The following is a 13,099-nucleotide window of genomic DNA, read 5'->3' as shown; positions in this document are numbered from 1 at the left end:
AGGCACGGTTTGCTTGGGACCAATAGGCTAGTCAAGTAGTGAGCCAATTTAAAATCGCTAGTTTCGTATTGATTGTTGGCATTACCAAGCCGGTAATACCAACAATCAATACAAAACTAACGATTTTAAATTGGCTCACTACTTGACTAGCCTATTGGTCGCAAGCAAACCGTGCCTTTACTGACTAGGCTATGAGGCCCCTAAGTATTAAGTATGTGTTCGACACATAAATATCATTTGTTCGGAGACGAACCAGCCCTTCAGCCCTGAGCTCCTTAATAAAGATATAAAAAATCATTTGTTGATCACATTGCAAAAATTCATGTGCGGGACACATAAAAACAACATTTGAAATTTTATCAGTGTAGTGGTGACCGCGGTGGCGATTGGCGCCATATTATTCGTTTTGAACCGCTCGACCAACAATAACGCAAACTGATCCTTAAATCGCATCCTGGCACATCGATGAAATTGATGAATTTAAGCAAAGGTAAAACTGGTCATGTGACATCTAGTTTTTAGATTTGCAATTACAAAACTGATGATGTACTATTTTTTTTCCATATACGATTTGACATTGCTACCTGTCGATTAGCTTGGGACCGAAGATAGTACCAGAGCTGAGCAAAAAAGTTGAGCACGTTTCTTCGGGACCTACTACCAACCGGTGGAAAACAACGATTTTAAATTGGCTCACTACTTGACTAGCCTATTGGTCCCAAGCAAATCAATTAGCGTAGCCAATTCTAGTCGAAAGTCTAGTACTACACTATGTTTGTTTTGATTCACTATGAAAGTTTGACAGATAAAATGAGAGGTTCGTGGATTTTCCTATGTTGCGAGGGGTGCAACCTATTCTTGCTACTGATTTTGTCCAATTCTTAGGTATCCAAACTATATTATTCGTAAATTTATTATTTAATATATGGATAAACTATCTAATATTGAATAACTTTTATTTACGATAATTACATTAAAGAAATAAAATATAAACTACAAACAAAACGTGACTACTCAAATCTCAAAAAGATACTAAGATACTCACAAATGTATTTCGCCCAACCTTTCTTCATTATACACTTTTTCTATCTATCCTCCTATTAGGCCTATGGACATGCGTTAGCTACGAAACTTCTAACCAGACTGGAAAATCTATGAGGCTAAAAAAAAAACAAAACCAAAAACTTAAAAAGTTTAAAAGATAATTACAAGTCGCATTAATGGCCCTTCGCTCATTTTCAGCTTCTATTCAATTTTTATACTGCCGTACTCTAACGGAACTATCTACCTACCCTATTATAAGACAATTATCTTAGTAATAAACTATCATAGTATAGCCTCATATTAGATAGCATTTCCAACCAACTCTGAAAATCGCAAACATCGCGTATGAAGTAACATAAAAACACTTTGAAAATATTGATTATTTTACGCAAAAACGAACAAGTAATATTAGATCGCTTGTATCGTATGCTAATGCTTATTGACTGTAACAAAAATAATTTTCTAGAATAAAATTTTAATAAAATGTTATGCAAAATTTACTAGAAGATCATTATTTTATTGTTGAGAAGTTTCTAAAGAGCCCTCGCAGTTCCTCTGTAACAAAGTGGAACAAATCGGATACTATAGTCAGAATTGCTCAGTCTGCATGAAGCAACCGATTTCATCACGGAAGTTCTATTAACAACGAAGACCAGAAGGTCCCAAAGAAACGAGCTCAATTTTTTGGCTTAGCTCTGGTACTATCTTCGGTCCCAAGCTAATCGATGCACCCCTCGAAACATAGGAAAACCCACGAATCTAGCTCGATCTCAAACAAACTTTTGCTGCGTCAATTAAATTAACGGAGCTTACAGCTATCAACATTTAGGTTGACTGATAATTGTAGATTAATTTCCTGAATGGCAATATGGAACCTGGAACATTCCAATTGACGTCACTTCTTTGGACGATGAGTGGCAAGACATGGATGGGGATGATTGATTTTAAATAATTTGAACATTTTTATCAACATATTTGTGTGTAAACTCAAACAAAAATTGCATAAAGGCATCTATCTCTGAGCAGACATGTCTTGTTCTATCTTATAAGTTACAAGAGGTTGTAATCTACACACTTCGAAAACTGCATGCAATCCTAATGTCCAACACGTGAACACACGTACAAACGTAAAATTAAGCTAACTACGTCACGCAATATCAAGTCCGTTTTTTCAATTACGTCTCATTTAATAATCATAATTTTGTTGTGTATATGTGTTTGACACATAAAACCTGTCAATATCGCATTTAGAGAGTCCCAATCAGCAATTCTTTTATCGGTGAATATTCACTCTTCATCATCAATTTATGACTCTCTGAAAGCGAAATTGACATGATTCATGTGTAAAACACACACTTTACGATCTCTTCTTGTAATTTGCAAGTTCAAAATATCATATTGATAGCAAACGAATGGCCGCAACCCTGCTTATAAATGCTTAAAAGAGTTTCTGCACGAGGTTACTTATGACATTTTATGCTTCATGGCTCTATTGAAAGCGCATGTCTCATACAAATTATGTTGATTGTCATTGGTTACCAGAATGGATTTTGTGTGGTGATTGATCAATGCCTTGCAGTTGCTTCCTGTAACATAAAACTAGAATTTAATAGCGCACTGAATTCCGTTATTTTAAGCAAATTAATACAATGAGCACTATAAAGAATGTTATTGATTTGGATGATATGTTCTACGAAAGTCTATCATTAGGACTGGCAAAGGTTTTAAGTGAGTACTGGTTTAAAATATGTCATTCAATGTTCTTATTATTCACAGAAATTTGCAGATTGCATTCCACGCATTACTAATGTAACATGTGAAAAACGATTACCGTGTGAAAAGGCACAGGTTACAGCCTGGGAGTCACGGCATAATATATATCTACCAGATGATATGAAGCGGTTTTATTTGTCTACCGATGGATTTAACTTTTACTGGAGTTATCAGTATTCTCGTAAGAACGTTAAATTGGTTGATTTTATTAATATATATATATCATAACGCTTGCTTTTAGCTAACGATATACGTCGTGTGGGGCATATACATTTCCCACATTTAATTCAGATAACTCTGGTTCGAGATAATATTGATACAATCCTTAGTTCCAGTCCCAACACTGCCGTTACGATTCCACCAATAATTCGTCAATCGAACTACATAGATTCGTCTTCTGGGTATCTGAATCATTTAAATCTTAACTCTCGCAGTAAAATATTTGAACTGAGCACTATTACTGACCTGGCAAAGGTTTGCCTGGTTTATGAAACTCCAGAATCATCAAATCCTAAAATATTCCTGCTGGAAATGGGAACATTTAAATGGCAATTCTTGGCAGACACCTTCACGGAGTATTTGCGCATGAGCATAGCGCATCTTGGCTTACCATATTGGGAGTTGTGTTTCTCGACCTGTGGACTGCCTTCCTGGACAGAGCAGCTCTTTTTGCTGCTTGCTCCACATTTATTGGAGAAAAACGAAAACCGTAGGCTGAAGAATATCGTTTGCGTCAACGAAAATCCACCGTATAATGTACTCGATCCTGCCGTTTTCAGAACCAAACCACGCTGCTCTAGACAAAGTCAGAAAAATCGAATGAACAACTAGGTGGTACCTATATATGTACAAAAAGGTCCTAAATAAGTTTATTTTCTACAATTAGTTCACAATATAGTATTTAACTTAATAAACAATGTTTTAACATTTTGAAAGCATCTACGGGATGGTTTACTATTGCTATGTGACTTCCCACACTGTTGATTCCAGAGACTGCCGAGGGCGGTTTGAGACTTCTACATGCGCATCCAATCCATCACTTAGACGACTCAGGCGTCTGGCCCAGCTTCCTCTTATTCCTACAAAAAGGAGCAATTTTATGTAACGCAAAATACAGTCAACTATTGTTCAACGCGGCATGCTTTCAACGTGACCTTGATGAATGCGAAAAAATTTGGGATAATATTTCCTTGATCAACTGAATAACTTGCGCCTTATCGCAACACATGTTTGTTGAAGTCACGTGTTGAGACTGCTGAGGAAATCGAAAGAACCAATTGAAATTTTTTCATGTCACCGGAATCATGTTGAACGCGGTTTTGCTCAACGTGGGAATCAATCAATCAAAAATAGATTTATGTAACACGGAACCAATAACTCGCGTTCAACAAGGGTTGATTGTACGTTGACTAGTAGGTATATCACTGCTCTTCACCTTGTCTACTGTTGTTGCTTTGATCCCGAATTGCTTGCAAAATTTCTTCATAATCTGTATCTCGGGATTTTTTCAAGCCATGTTCGTATTTGGCTTCTTTGGCGAGCATTTGTTCGCGCTGTATCTGGGTCTTAACTTCAACGGGGATATCCGGAATGATAAACTGCATGATTCCCGTCAGTACAAACACAATGTGCTCAAAAACAACCACGAACGCCAACCGAGCCGCAAATACGTGCCAATAGTGGGGACTCAAGCCATACTGTTCTTGGTCGGCGGGACCATTACGATATCCCCTGTACTGACAAATATCTGGATCGGATTCGGTTTTGGTGCCCCACTCATCTTTGTAATCAGAGGTGTTGAAAACTAATTAAGATATTTGAAATTGGATTAAGGTTGTGCTTCTTAAAATAGAACCACTCATACCTGACAGTGAATGTTCGATATATCCATGCAGTGAAAACTGAGGTGAGTAGACATATTTGTAGACCATGCGAGGGATAAAGTCGCTGGTATAAGCTATCACGAATGCCTGAAATCAACGATGTATGAAAATCTACCTGAGAGCGGTGATAAAATAATCTTACGTTGGAAACCACGGCCGTGTAGGTTATGATCTTCAGAATCGCGTACCATGCTCCGATGTCCTCGACTCGTTCTGCCAGAGGTCGTCTAGATTGAGTAACCATTTTGTAAGCATCCAACCGTATTTCAGCAATGTTATTTAGCAATGCAAACAATGGAGCCAGAGGGAAAGCGGCCACAAACAACGTCACAAATCCATACTGTACAACTGAAATGAGACATTTTTAAGTTGTAGAGCTGTCATATGTACCATGTAGAAATGAAAGTGATTTTACTCATTTCTAAATACTCATCGAACAAGGCCAATCGTCCAGGATCCTGGAGATGGTAGTCTTGCTCCCAAGCCATGTGTAGATGAGTCTCGTCCTTTGTTAGCTGCTTGTGTTTGCGTTGACGCCACCAGTTGTAAAATGCTCTGTGGAGTAATTCGCCGCGTTCGAAAGAAGAAGAAAATTGATTAGTTTTTTGAAAAATGCTCTTCATATCAATGTACTCAGAAAAATAGGCACTATCACTTAAGATGCATAATCTACATGATACATATCAATATAAGTTTAAGAACCAAAGTCATGAATAACATAATTGACATAGTTGAAGATGCTAATTTCAAATAACAGACTAGAGTGGTAATTTTTATACGATAGATGAGGAGATGAAAGTTGGGGCCTCCCTTAGCTCATTCGGTAAAAGGCGCAGCTACAAAGCAAGACCATGCTGGAGGTGGCTGGGTTCAATTCCCGGTCCGGTCTAGGAATGTTTCGGGTTGGAAAACTTCTCGACTTCCCTGGGCAATAGAAGTATGATTGGACTTGCCACACAATTATACCAATGCAAAAATGGTACAGGCATCGAAAGCTCTCAATTAATAGCTGTGGAAGTGCATCTAGAACACTAAGTTGAGAGCACGCAATAAGCTTGTAATGCGAAGAAGAAAGAAGAAGAAGAGGAGATGAAGGTATATAGTTGATAGTTCCGTTACAGTACGGCAGTGTGAAATTGTATTGATACGTGTGGGGTTTGCTTGAGAGCGGAAGGGAGAGAAGTAGGTACTGGCAATAAGTCGATATCCCTCAGCTCAGCTGCGGTGCTATTTAGATAGAAGAGTGCGCGGCTTAGCTACTTCTGCATGCTACTATCACTCAAAAATATTACTAAACAAGGAAAGCTTAAAATTTAACCAATGTACGGTTTAGCAATGTTTATACATTGATCCGTTTAAATTAATCTTCAAAAGTATACTAAGTTAGAATAATACCGTGCAATCCGGTCAAAGTATACCAAGCTACTTGTTGTTTTATTCAGATTTCTAATCGAATAGCAACGTTTTTTTTCGTTTATAATCAGTTATTTGAATATTGATCGAGAGTTTACCCAAGTAGGGAGGTGAATGCCATAGGATCATGGATGATTCCGAAGACAATGATGTTCGGAGGAAAAGTATCAACTAAATGAAATGGCTTTCTGCAAAAAAGCACCTATAAACTGGACAGAATATCAACGACCCTGAAAACGCCCGAAACGGCGGACAGGAGGAAGAGCAAGCTGGATTTGGCTATGACTTCCCACCGAATGAGGAGCAAGTTGAAGAAAAGTGAGTTGGGTGGATTTTCGGGTGGAGGTTTATTTCTGATTAATTTGCATTTTTAGACATCACAGTGGTTCACTACGAGTCGGATTCCGACTTATCGGCAAAGGAAAGCGATTTTGAACCTTTATTGGAGGATGATGAATAGAGGAAGACAATGATGATGAGGAAGAGGAAGAAGTGGCCAAACCAAAACATCCATTAGTATTCCTTTGGGAAAAGCTCCAGACCCATTCAATGCCTGTGACCCAGCAAGTTAGCAGTCGGATCCAAAGCCGCAAGACGATTTTTTTTTTTTTTTTTTTCCTTTGGTTTGTTTTTTTCCGTCGATCTTGTTTTCCGTGCTGAGCACCAATGCTACCGACGTGCCAGGAAGGCAGCTCCCACACCTGGACCCTACCTATCGACCCATCAACTCATGAACCGGGGACCAACGGCTTTACTTCCCATCCGAAGGAAGGCGTGATCAGAGATGTTATGCCTTAGAACATCCCGGCGGCGCCGACTGGGATTGAACAAAGGCCTGCTGGGGTGAGAGGTAATCACGCTTACCACTACACCACCGGCGCCGTTGCGCAAGACGATGAACCTAACTATTGTTACACAGAGTGACGAGTATTTCTAATTCAGGGTGTCTACTCAATCCATGGAATCAAATTCCCTGAGTTTTCCAGGTTTTTCCAGGTCGGATGAAAAAAATTCCAGGTGCATACAAATTATACACATTATTATTTTATCTATTTATCCATCTGGAATCCCTTTTATGTACTTATTGATTTATGTTATTTTCGATTGTTCAAACTTGGGCGTTGGTACTTATAGGTCGGCACAGCAGAAAAGTTATTGAATATTACAGCAGAACAGATGCACGCCATAATGAAAAATCTACTCGAATTTACTTTCGACACACCTTGTCGAACCCCCCTGTTTGCTGGTGTTCACACTGCTTGCACATGTCGAAAGAACTGTCAATTTAGATTTCAAAACAAAACTGTGTCAGGAATCAAAAGTAAATACTTCCAGCATGAATTACCAGAAAATTTCTCTAGTTCCGGCAGACGTATTTGCTTTTATTATTTTAAATAAAATGAGAAGGAGAAGGTGAGCTTTGTGGAGTAGGAAATGGTTGCTCAATAGCAACACCGGCAGGGATCTGGCTCATCTTGTCCTTCAAGAGCTGCGACATGATTCCTTGAGTTCAGAAAATTTCTGTTAACAACTCAATTCTGCAAGGTCTTCAAACCTTCTGACGTCCCTGAAGTTTTGTTTCTGTTCTCCGGTAAAATTTCTTTAAAGATCAACAATCTTTCCTGACGATCTGCAAATTTCTCGGTAGTTCTACAGATTTCTTTGAAGTTCTGTGTGTTCTTCAGAAGTTCTGCAAATTTTCCTAAAAATCTACAAAATTCCTGAATCCCTGAAGATTTAAGATCCTTGAAGATCAACAATTATCTCTGATGTTCACAAAATTTCTAATAATCTACAAACTTCTCGAAAGTTCTGTAATTTTCTCTGCAGATTTTCATGATTCAATGAATATCTGCAAATATCTCTGAACATCTATACAATTTTCTAAAGAATTAAAAGATTATCTAGAAATTTTTGAGCTTTCCGGAAGTTTCAGGAAGTATTCTGAAGTTTTTCTAATTTTTCCGAAGCTGTGCAAATATCTTTAAGGATCAGCGAACATACGTGAAGTTCTGTAAATTTCTCTCAAAATCCAAGAATCGCAGTAAAATTCTGAAAATTTATTTAAACATCTGCTGATTTTTGAATAGATTTAAGATCTACCCTCTGAACTTTTCTGAAGTTCCTAAAATTTATTTCAAATTCTGTAAAGTTTTCTGAAGTACTGTATTTCTGCTCTAAAGATCTACGAACTGCCCTGAAATTCAATAAATTTCACAGTAGATCTCCGAACTTTTCTAAAGTTCTTTAAATTTCTTTGTGGATTCTTGATCTAAAGATCGACGAACTTTCCCTAAGATCTGTAAGTTTTGCTGAAGTTTTGCAATTTTTTTTTAAAAACTTACGAACTTTCTGACGTTTTACAGACTTCTATTAAGGTCCACGGACTTCTCTTAAGGTCTACGGACTTCTCTGAAGTTCTTTAGATCTATCTATTTCCGACTTACATGGAGTGCTGCAAAATATTGTACTTTTGTACTTCGCTGCGATTTGTTTTTGGAATTGAGGTGCTTTTCATTTTCATTTTCATTTTGCAGCGTTTGGTGGGGCAATGGGAGCGCAAGTCAATCCAAAGCCGAGGATAAAGGAAGGGTAATGGCTGAATAGTCTATGCGGACCACTTGAACACCATGGGAAAAGCAAGGGATTGGAAAGGTCGATTATTGGTGGGTTTTGAGGAAATTACACATAGTAGGGTAGAGCACTACTTCGGCCTAATCGCCCATTTTGGGCCTATCGAGCAGAAAACTTCAAATAAATCCATGATTTCACAGTTAACAAGTCAATTATGCGTTTGATGCGATACTTTAGTTATTGACTACGGAACGAAGTCAATGAGAACGCGTGATATGAATGTTTGCACCCATTATTCCCAAAAACAAAAGAAGCGCTCCGACGCTTCGGCCTATCGGATGAAGATAAAAATGGATTATCTTCATCCGATAGGCCGAAGTGAATTCATTGGCATTTCAATAGCGTTTCAATGCGTATGGCCGCGTTTAGAATCCGTAGGCCGAGTTTGGCGTCAAGAAACAGTGTTAGACTTTTGACAATATCTCTACGTTTGGTTTCTCTTTATCAAATCTTACGGTACATACGGAAAGGATAATAAATTTGGAAGCCATCACTAATAATAACATTTCGTTTGGTGCTAAACTGCGCTACATTAAGAAAGACTAAGTGCGGGTTGTGCCTAATAGGCCGGAAATGGGGTAGTTAACCCTACTAGATTTGTGATGCAAAATGTAAAGAAACCGAAAATCCATCTCCCACTGATCCATCTTTTCACATATATACCAAATTGATATTTTAAAGCAACCATCAAAATAAACAGACAATATATGAAAAGGCTAGTTGCCAGTTGCTTTAAAGGCTAGTTGCCTCCCTTAGCGGACCCCCCGCATCCTAACTCTTTTGTTAATCTACATAATGTTATTAGGCTGTCTAAATTTTCTTATTTAAGTTCGTTTGATGATTATGATATCTCATTAGTCTAATTTAATAAATAATTGAAATCTCTAATTTACCTAATCAATCATAACTCATGCTTTATTAAGTACCTAAACTGCTATGTAATCTAAAATTTAACGTGCTTCAAGTTGTTTTTGACTTTGACCTATACTTATTATATATTAGTTCGTCCCAGGTGACACCTTCAAGTGACTAAAATGCTTCACTTTGAAATTAGTTTCCTAGCTAATTTTTTAATTATATAGGGTATATGCTCCAACTACACTCACACGTTTCCATTATGTCGCACCACAAAAATACGTATGAGTGAGTATGTCACAATAGAAGCACGCCACAGTGGAAATCCCGAGCCATAGTTCAAACACTTATCCCAAATCAAAATGAAGCACATATAAGATTAGTTACAATACCATGTACAAAAATGGTGTTTAACATTGTTCCCTGAGTAATGCTTCAATGAAAACAACAATGAAAGCTTGTCACGCAAATAGAAGGATCACTGTTGGACACTTTCTGAAATATTTCAATAGTATAATTCCCTTGCAAGCCCAAATAAATCTATCTGCGTAAAAATAAATAAAATAAGAGTGATTTGCAGAAAAACCCGCCAGTATCGCACCCAACGTCAGTGCCTATACGTAAGCGTACTACAACGCGGCTTTCAAACAAAGGAGTAACAAGTGTGATACTATCACTTCAGGCTAGAACTTTGGTTCTCTTATGCAATGGTTCATCAGAGAGGGGAAGCTCAGTAATCCTCCATGAGCCAACGATGCCGGACCTAAACCAACCGTCTCCAACGCTCCACTATGAAGCATAAGATTGGGCCCGCCCACCAACGTCCAGGTTAAAAACTAGCCAAGGGGAGGGGAAATTGAGGTGCTTTTCTGACATTTAACGAATTTTTCGGAAGATCTCACATTTGTGTGAAACTGTGAAACTTTCTGTCGAATTCCTGCAAATATCTTTAAAGTTCTGTAAAGTTGTCTTAAGAAAAAATCTTGAGGCTCAATAAATTTCACAGTAGATCTGCAAACTTCTCTGATGTTTTGTAAATTCCTCTCGGGTTACCCTGAAGATTTGAAAATTTCCTTGAAGATTACCTAAAGTTGCCAAAATTTATCTGAAAATATTTGAGCTTCCTTGAAGTTTTAAATGTCTCTCTCAAGATCTACTAATTTTCCTGAAATCGTGTAAATATTTTTTTTAAATCGCCGAACTTCCCTGAAGTTCTGAAATTTTTACTGAAGATCCATTAACATTTCTGAGATTCTTGTGATTTTTTCAGAAGTCCTGTAGCTTTGTTCTGAAAATCTACGAACTTTTCTGATGTTGAATTATGTTTCGAGGATCCCCAAACTTCTGTGAAATACTTTATATTTCACTGTACATTCTTGGACTTGTCTGAAGTTATGCGAATTTCCCTGAAGATTTGCAAAATTTAGCTTATAGTTTTACAAATTGATTTGAAATTATTTTTGCTTGCTTGAAGTTTTGAAAATTTCTTTGAACATTTATCTGAAGATCTACGACCTCTCTTGTGATTTTGTTTTTATGAATTTCTGCTAATTACTTTTAATTTGTTTGTAGTTCTGTTCTCAAGATCTACGAACTACCCTGAAGCTCAACAAATTTCTCAGTAGATCTCCGACCCTCTCTGAAGCTCAAAAAAAAAAATTCTATGTGGGCTCTCAGACCTGCTGTCTGGCATGCTTATTCTTATACAAAACATCCTTCGCATGCTTCCTTTTGACGGTTGCCAGTCTCTCTTCTTCGACTGTTTCCTTTTACGACGATTTTGATCCTCCACGTACAAATCAGCGCAGAGCGAGCGTGACAAGACTCTCTGAATGAACTTGTCTCGTTCGCACACGTTGTCTTACCTGTCAGATGCTTGTCAAGTTCAGTGCCCTTAAGAAACGTTTCGAAAAACTGAACGAAAAACATCTTTTGAATAACGAATGTAGTGATAATTGGAAAACTCCCTGAGTGGAACCAAAATTCCCTGAATATTCCAGGTTTTTCCAGAAAAAAATAAATTCCCTGTAAATTCCCGGTTTTCCAGGGTTTTCCAGGTAGTAGACACCCTGTAATTGCTAGAACGTATGTTGGATGAATCCGGACGTGGCTGCTTCGTAACACGAATTGAACCGACCGAAATTAAAATTACGAACGCCACGGATGCTGTTAAAAGAGCCAGAAGAACTACTCGCCACTTGCCACATGGTGTATCAGCCTCAGCCATAGCTACTGCTCAAAATTATCTTAATTTTGAAGAATAAAACGGTACACTCGAACGTCTCCATCTTTTAAGTAAAATATCGTTTTTCAGAACAACAAACCAATTTGCTTGAAACTATGTATATAAAACACCCATCTGGCGTTTTAACACAAAATATACATTTAAGGAAAACTTCGACTTTATACCATTCCATGTATAAACCATTTTTATACTAAGTGTGTATTCTCTCTCTCTTTATACCGAGCTATGCGTCGGTCAGGAGAGTTGAAAATATTTTGAGTGTACACGGACAGAAAATTGTTTGCATGGAACCAAAAAAAACATTGCATTTTGTGGTTACGATAATACTTATTCATGTAAATTCAAAATAGGATTCTTTTTGTTTTAATAAGCCACTTTTCAACTTCAACTATTGTAAAAATAACAATATTCTATTATTAAGCCAGCAATAGTTAATTTTAATTTTGCATTTATTTGTTGTGTCCATTCCCCGGGCCATGAATGCAAAAATAACTACCAACCATTCCCTCGTTTTCACCCAGACAAAAATGTAAACAATAACAAAACAATTTCGGAAAATAAGTGTAAAATTTCCGAAAATCTTGAGACTTTAGGTTAGTAAGTATGCTGCAGTTCGAGCTGCAGTTGCTAAATATAATCAGTTTTCTGTTTTTTTTCCTTGATTTTTTTCCGTCGATCTTGTTTTCCGTACTGAGTACCAATGCTCCCGACGACAGGAAGGCAGCTCCCACACCTGGACCCTACATATCGACCCATCAACTAATGAACCGGGGACCAACGGCTTTACTTCTCTTCCGAAGGATGATCAGTGAAAAAGAAAACAAAACATAAAAAAAAAATTGGCCATATTATTTCTGGAGTGATTTGAGATTTGGGCGTAATTGCATTTTTAAACAAACACGTCAATCACCGATTTCTCGCGAATAAAAGCTTAATCTCGAAAAGTAATAACACTTTGAGGTAGAGGAATGATTCCTCTATCATTTGGAATAGTTTGTTAGTGAGATTGAGCTTTTATTCAAGAGAAATCAGTAAAAACGTGACGTTTACAAAAGCAATTACGCCCAAATCTCAAATCACTCCGGATTTTTGAATCAACAAACATATTTTTATTTCTTCTACGTGAATTGTCAGACTTCATAAAATAAATATGATTGAATCAACAAGAAATCTCTTTTAAAAACAAACATATTTTTGTTGTTGACCCAGCTGCCAAATTTGACAGCTTACGTCAAAACCATTAAAACTCTTG

At 37.4% G+C, this 13,099-nt stretch overlaps 2 protein-coding genes across 2 annotated transcripts in view; one reads left to right on the top strand and one right to left on the bottom strand.

Moving 5' to 3' along the window:
* The first annotated feature begins 2,691 nt into the window (after positions 1-2,691).
* LOC135707760 (tubulin polyglutamylase complex subunit 2) lies at positions 2,692-3,712 on the top strand. The gene is made up of 3 exons (XM_065229644.1): positions 2,692-2,765; positions 2,821-2,998; positions 3,059-3,712. The coding sequence occupies exons 1-3, from the start codon at positions 2,694-2,696 to the stop codon at positions 3,646-3,648; spliced, it is 840 nt and encodes a 279-aa protein (XP_065085716.1). The 5' UTR covers positions 2,692-2,693; the 3' UTR covers positions 3,649-3,712.
* LOC135707758 (anoctamin-4) overlaps positions 3,698-13,099 on the bottom strand; it is a 32,753-nt gene continuing 23,351 nt past the window's right edge. Inside the window, exons 9-13 of the mRNA XM_065229642.1 lie at positions 5,116-5,255; positions 4,843-5,048; positions 4,682-4,787; positions 4,253-4,621; positions 3,698-3,896 (exon numbers count right to left, since the gene is read on the bottom strand). Coding sequence (XP_065085714.1) covers positions 3,778-3,896; positions 4,253-4,621; positions 4,682-4,787; positions 4,843-5,048; positions 5,116-5,255 — 940 coding nt within the window. The 3' untranslated portion in view covers positions 3,698-3,777. The remainder of the gene's footprint in view (positions 3,897-4,252; positions 4,622-4,681; positions 4,788-4,842; positions 5,049-5,115; positions 5,256-13,099) is intronic.

Source organism: Ochlerotatus camptorhynchus, unplaced genomic scaffold (assembly GCF_037179485.1).
Source record: "Ochlerotatus camptorhynchus isolate MF236.1 unplaced genomic scaffold, CSIRO-AGI_Acam_v1.1 ptg000317l, whole genome shotgun sequence".
NCBI classification, from domain to species: Eukaryota; Metazoa; Arthropoda; class Insecta; order Diptera; family Culicidae; genus Ochlerotatus; species Ochlerotatus camptorhynchus.
The sequence above is the reverse complement of the archived record's forward strand: the minus strand, read 5'-3'. Positions and strand labels throughout refer to the sequence as shown.

What these genes read in the sequence shown, in the direction of transcription:
- LOC135707760 (XM_065229644.1), top strand. Translation starts at nt 2,694, where the DNA reads ATGAGCACTATAAAGAATGTTATTGATTTGGATGATATGTTCTACGAA. An exon ending in TATCATTAGGACTGGCAAAG is followed by an intron (nt 2,766 to 2,820) that starts GTTTTAAGTGAG and finishes TATTATTCACAG; the next exon opens with AAATTTGCAGATTGCATTCC. An exon ending in CTGGAGTTATCAGTATTCTC is followed by an intron (nt 2,999 to 3,058) that starts GTAAGAACGTTA and finishes GCTTGCTTTTAG; the next exon opens with CTAACGATATACGTCGTGTG.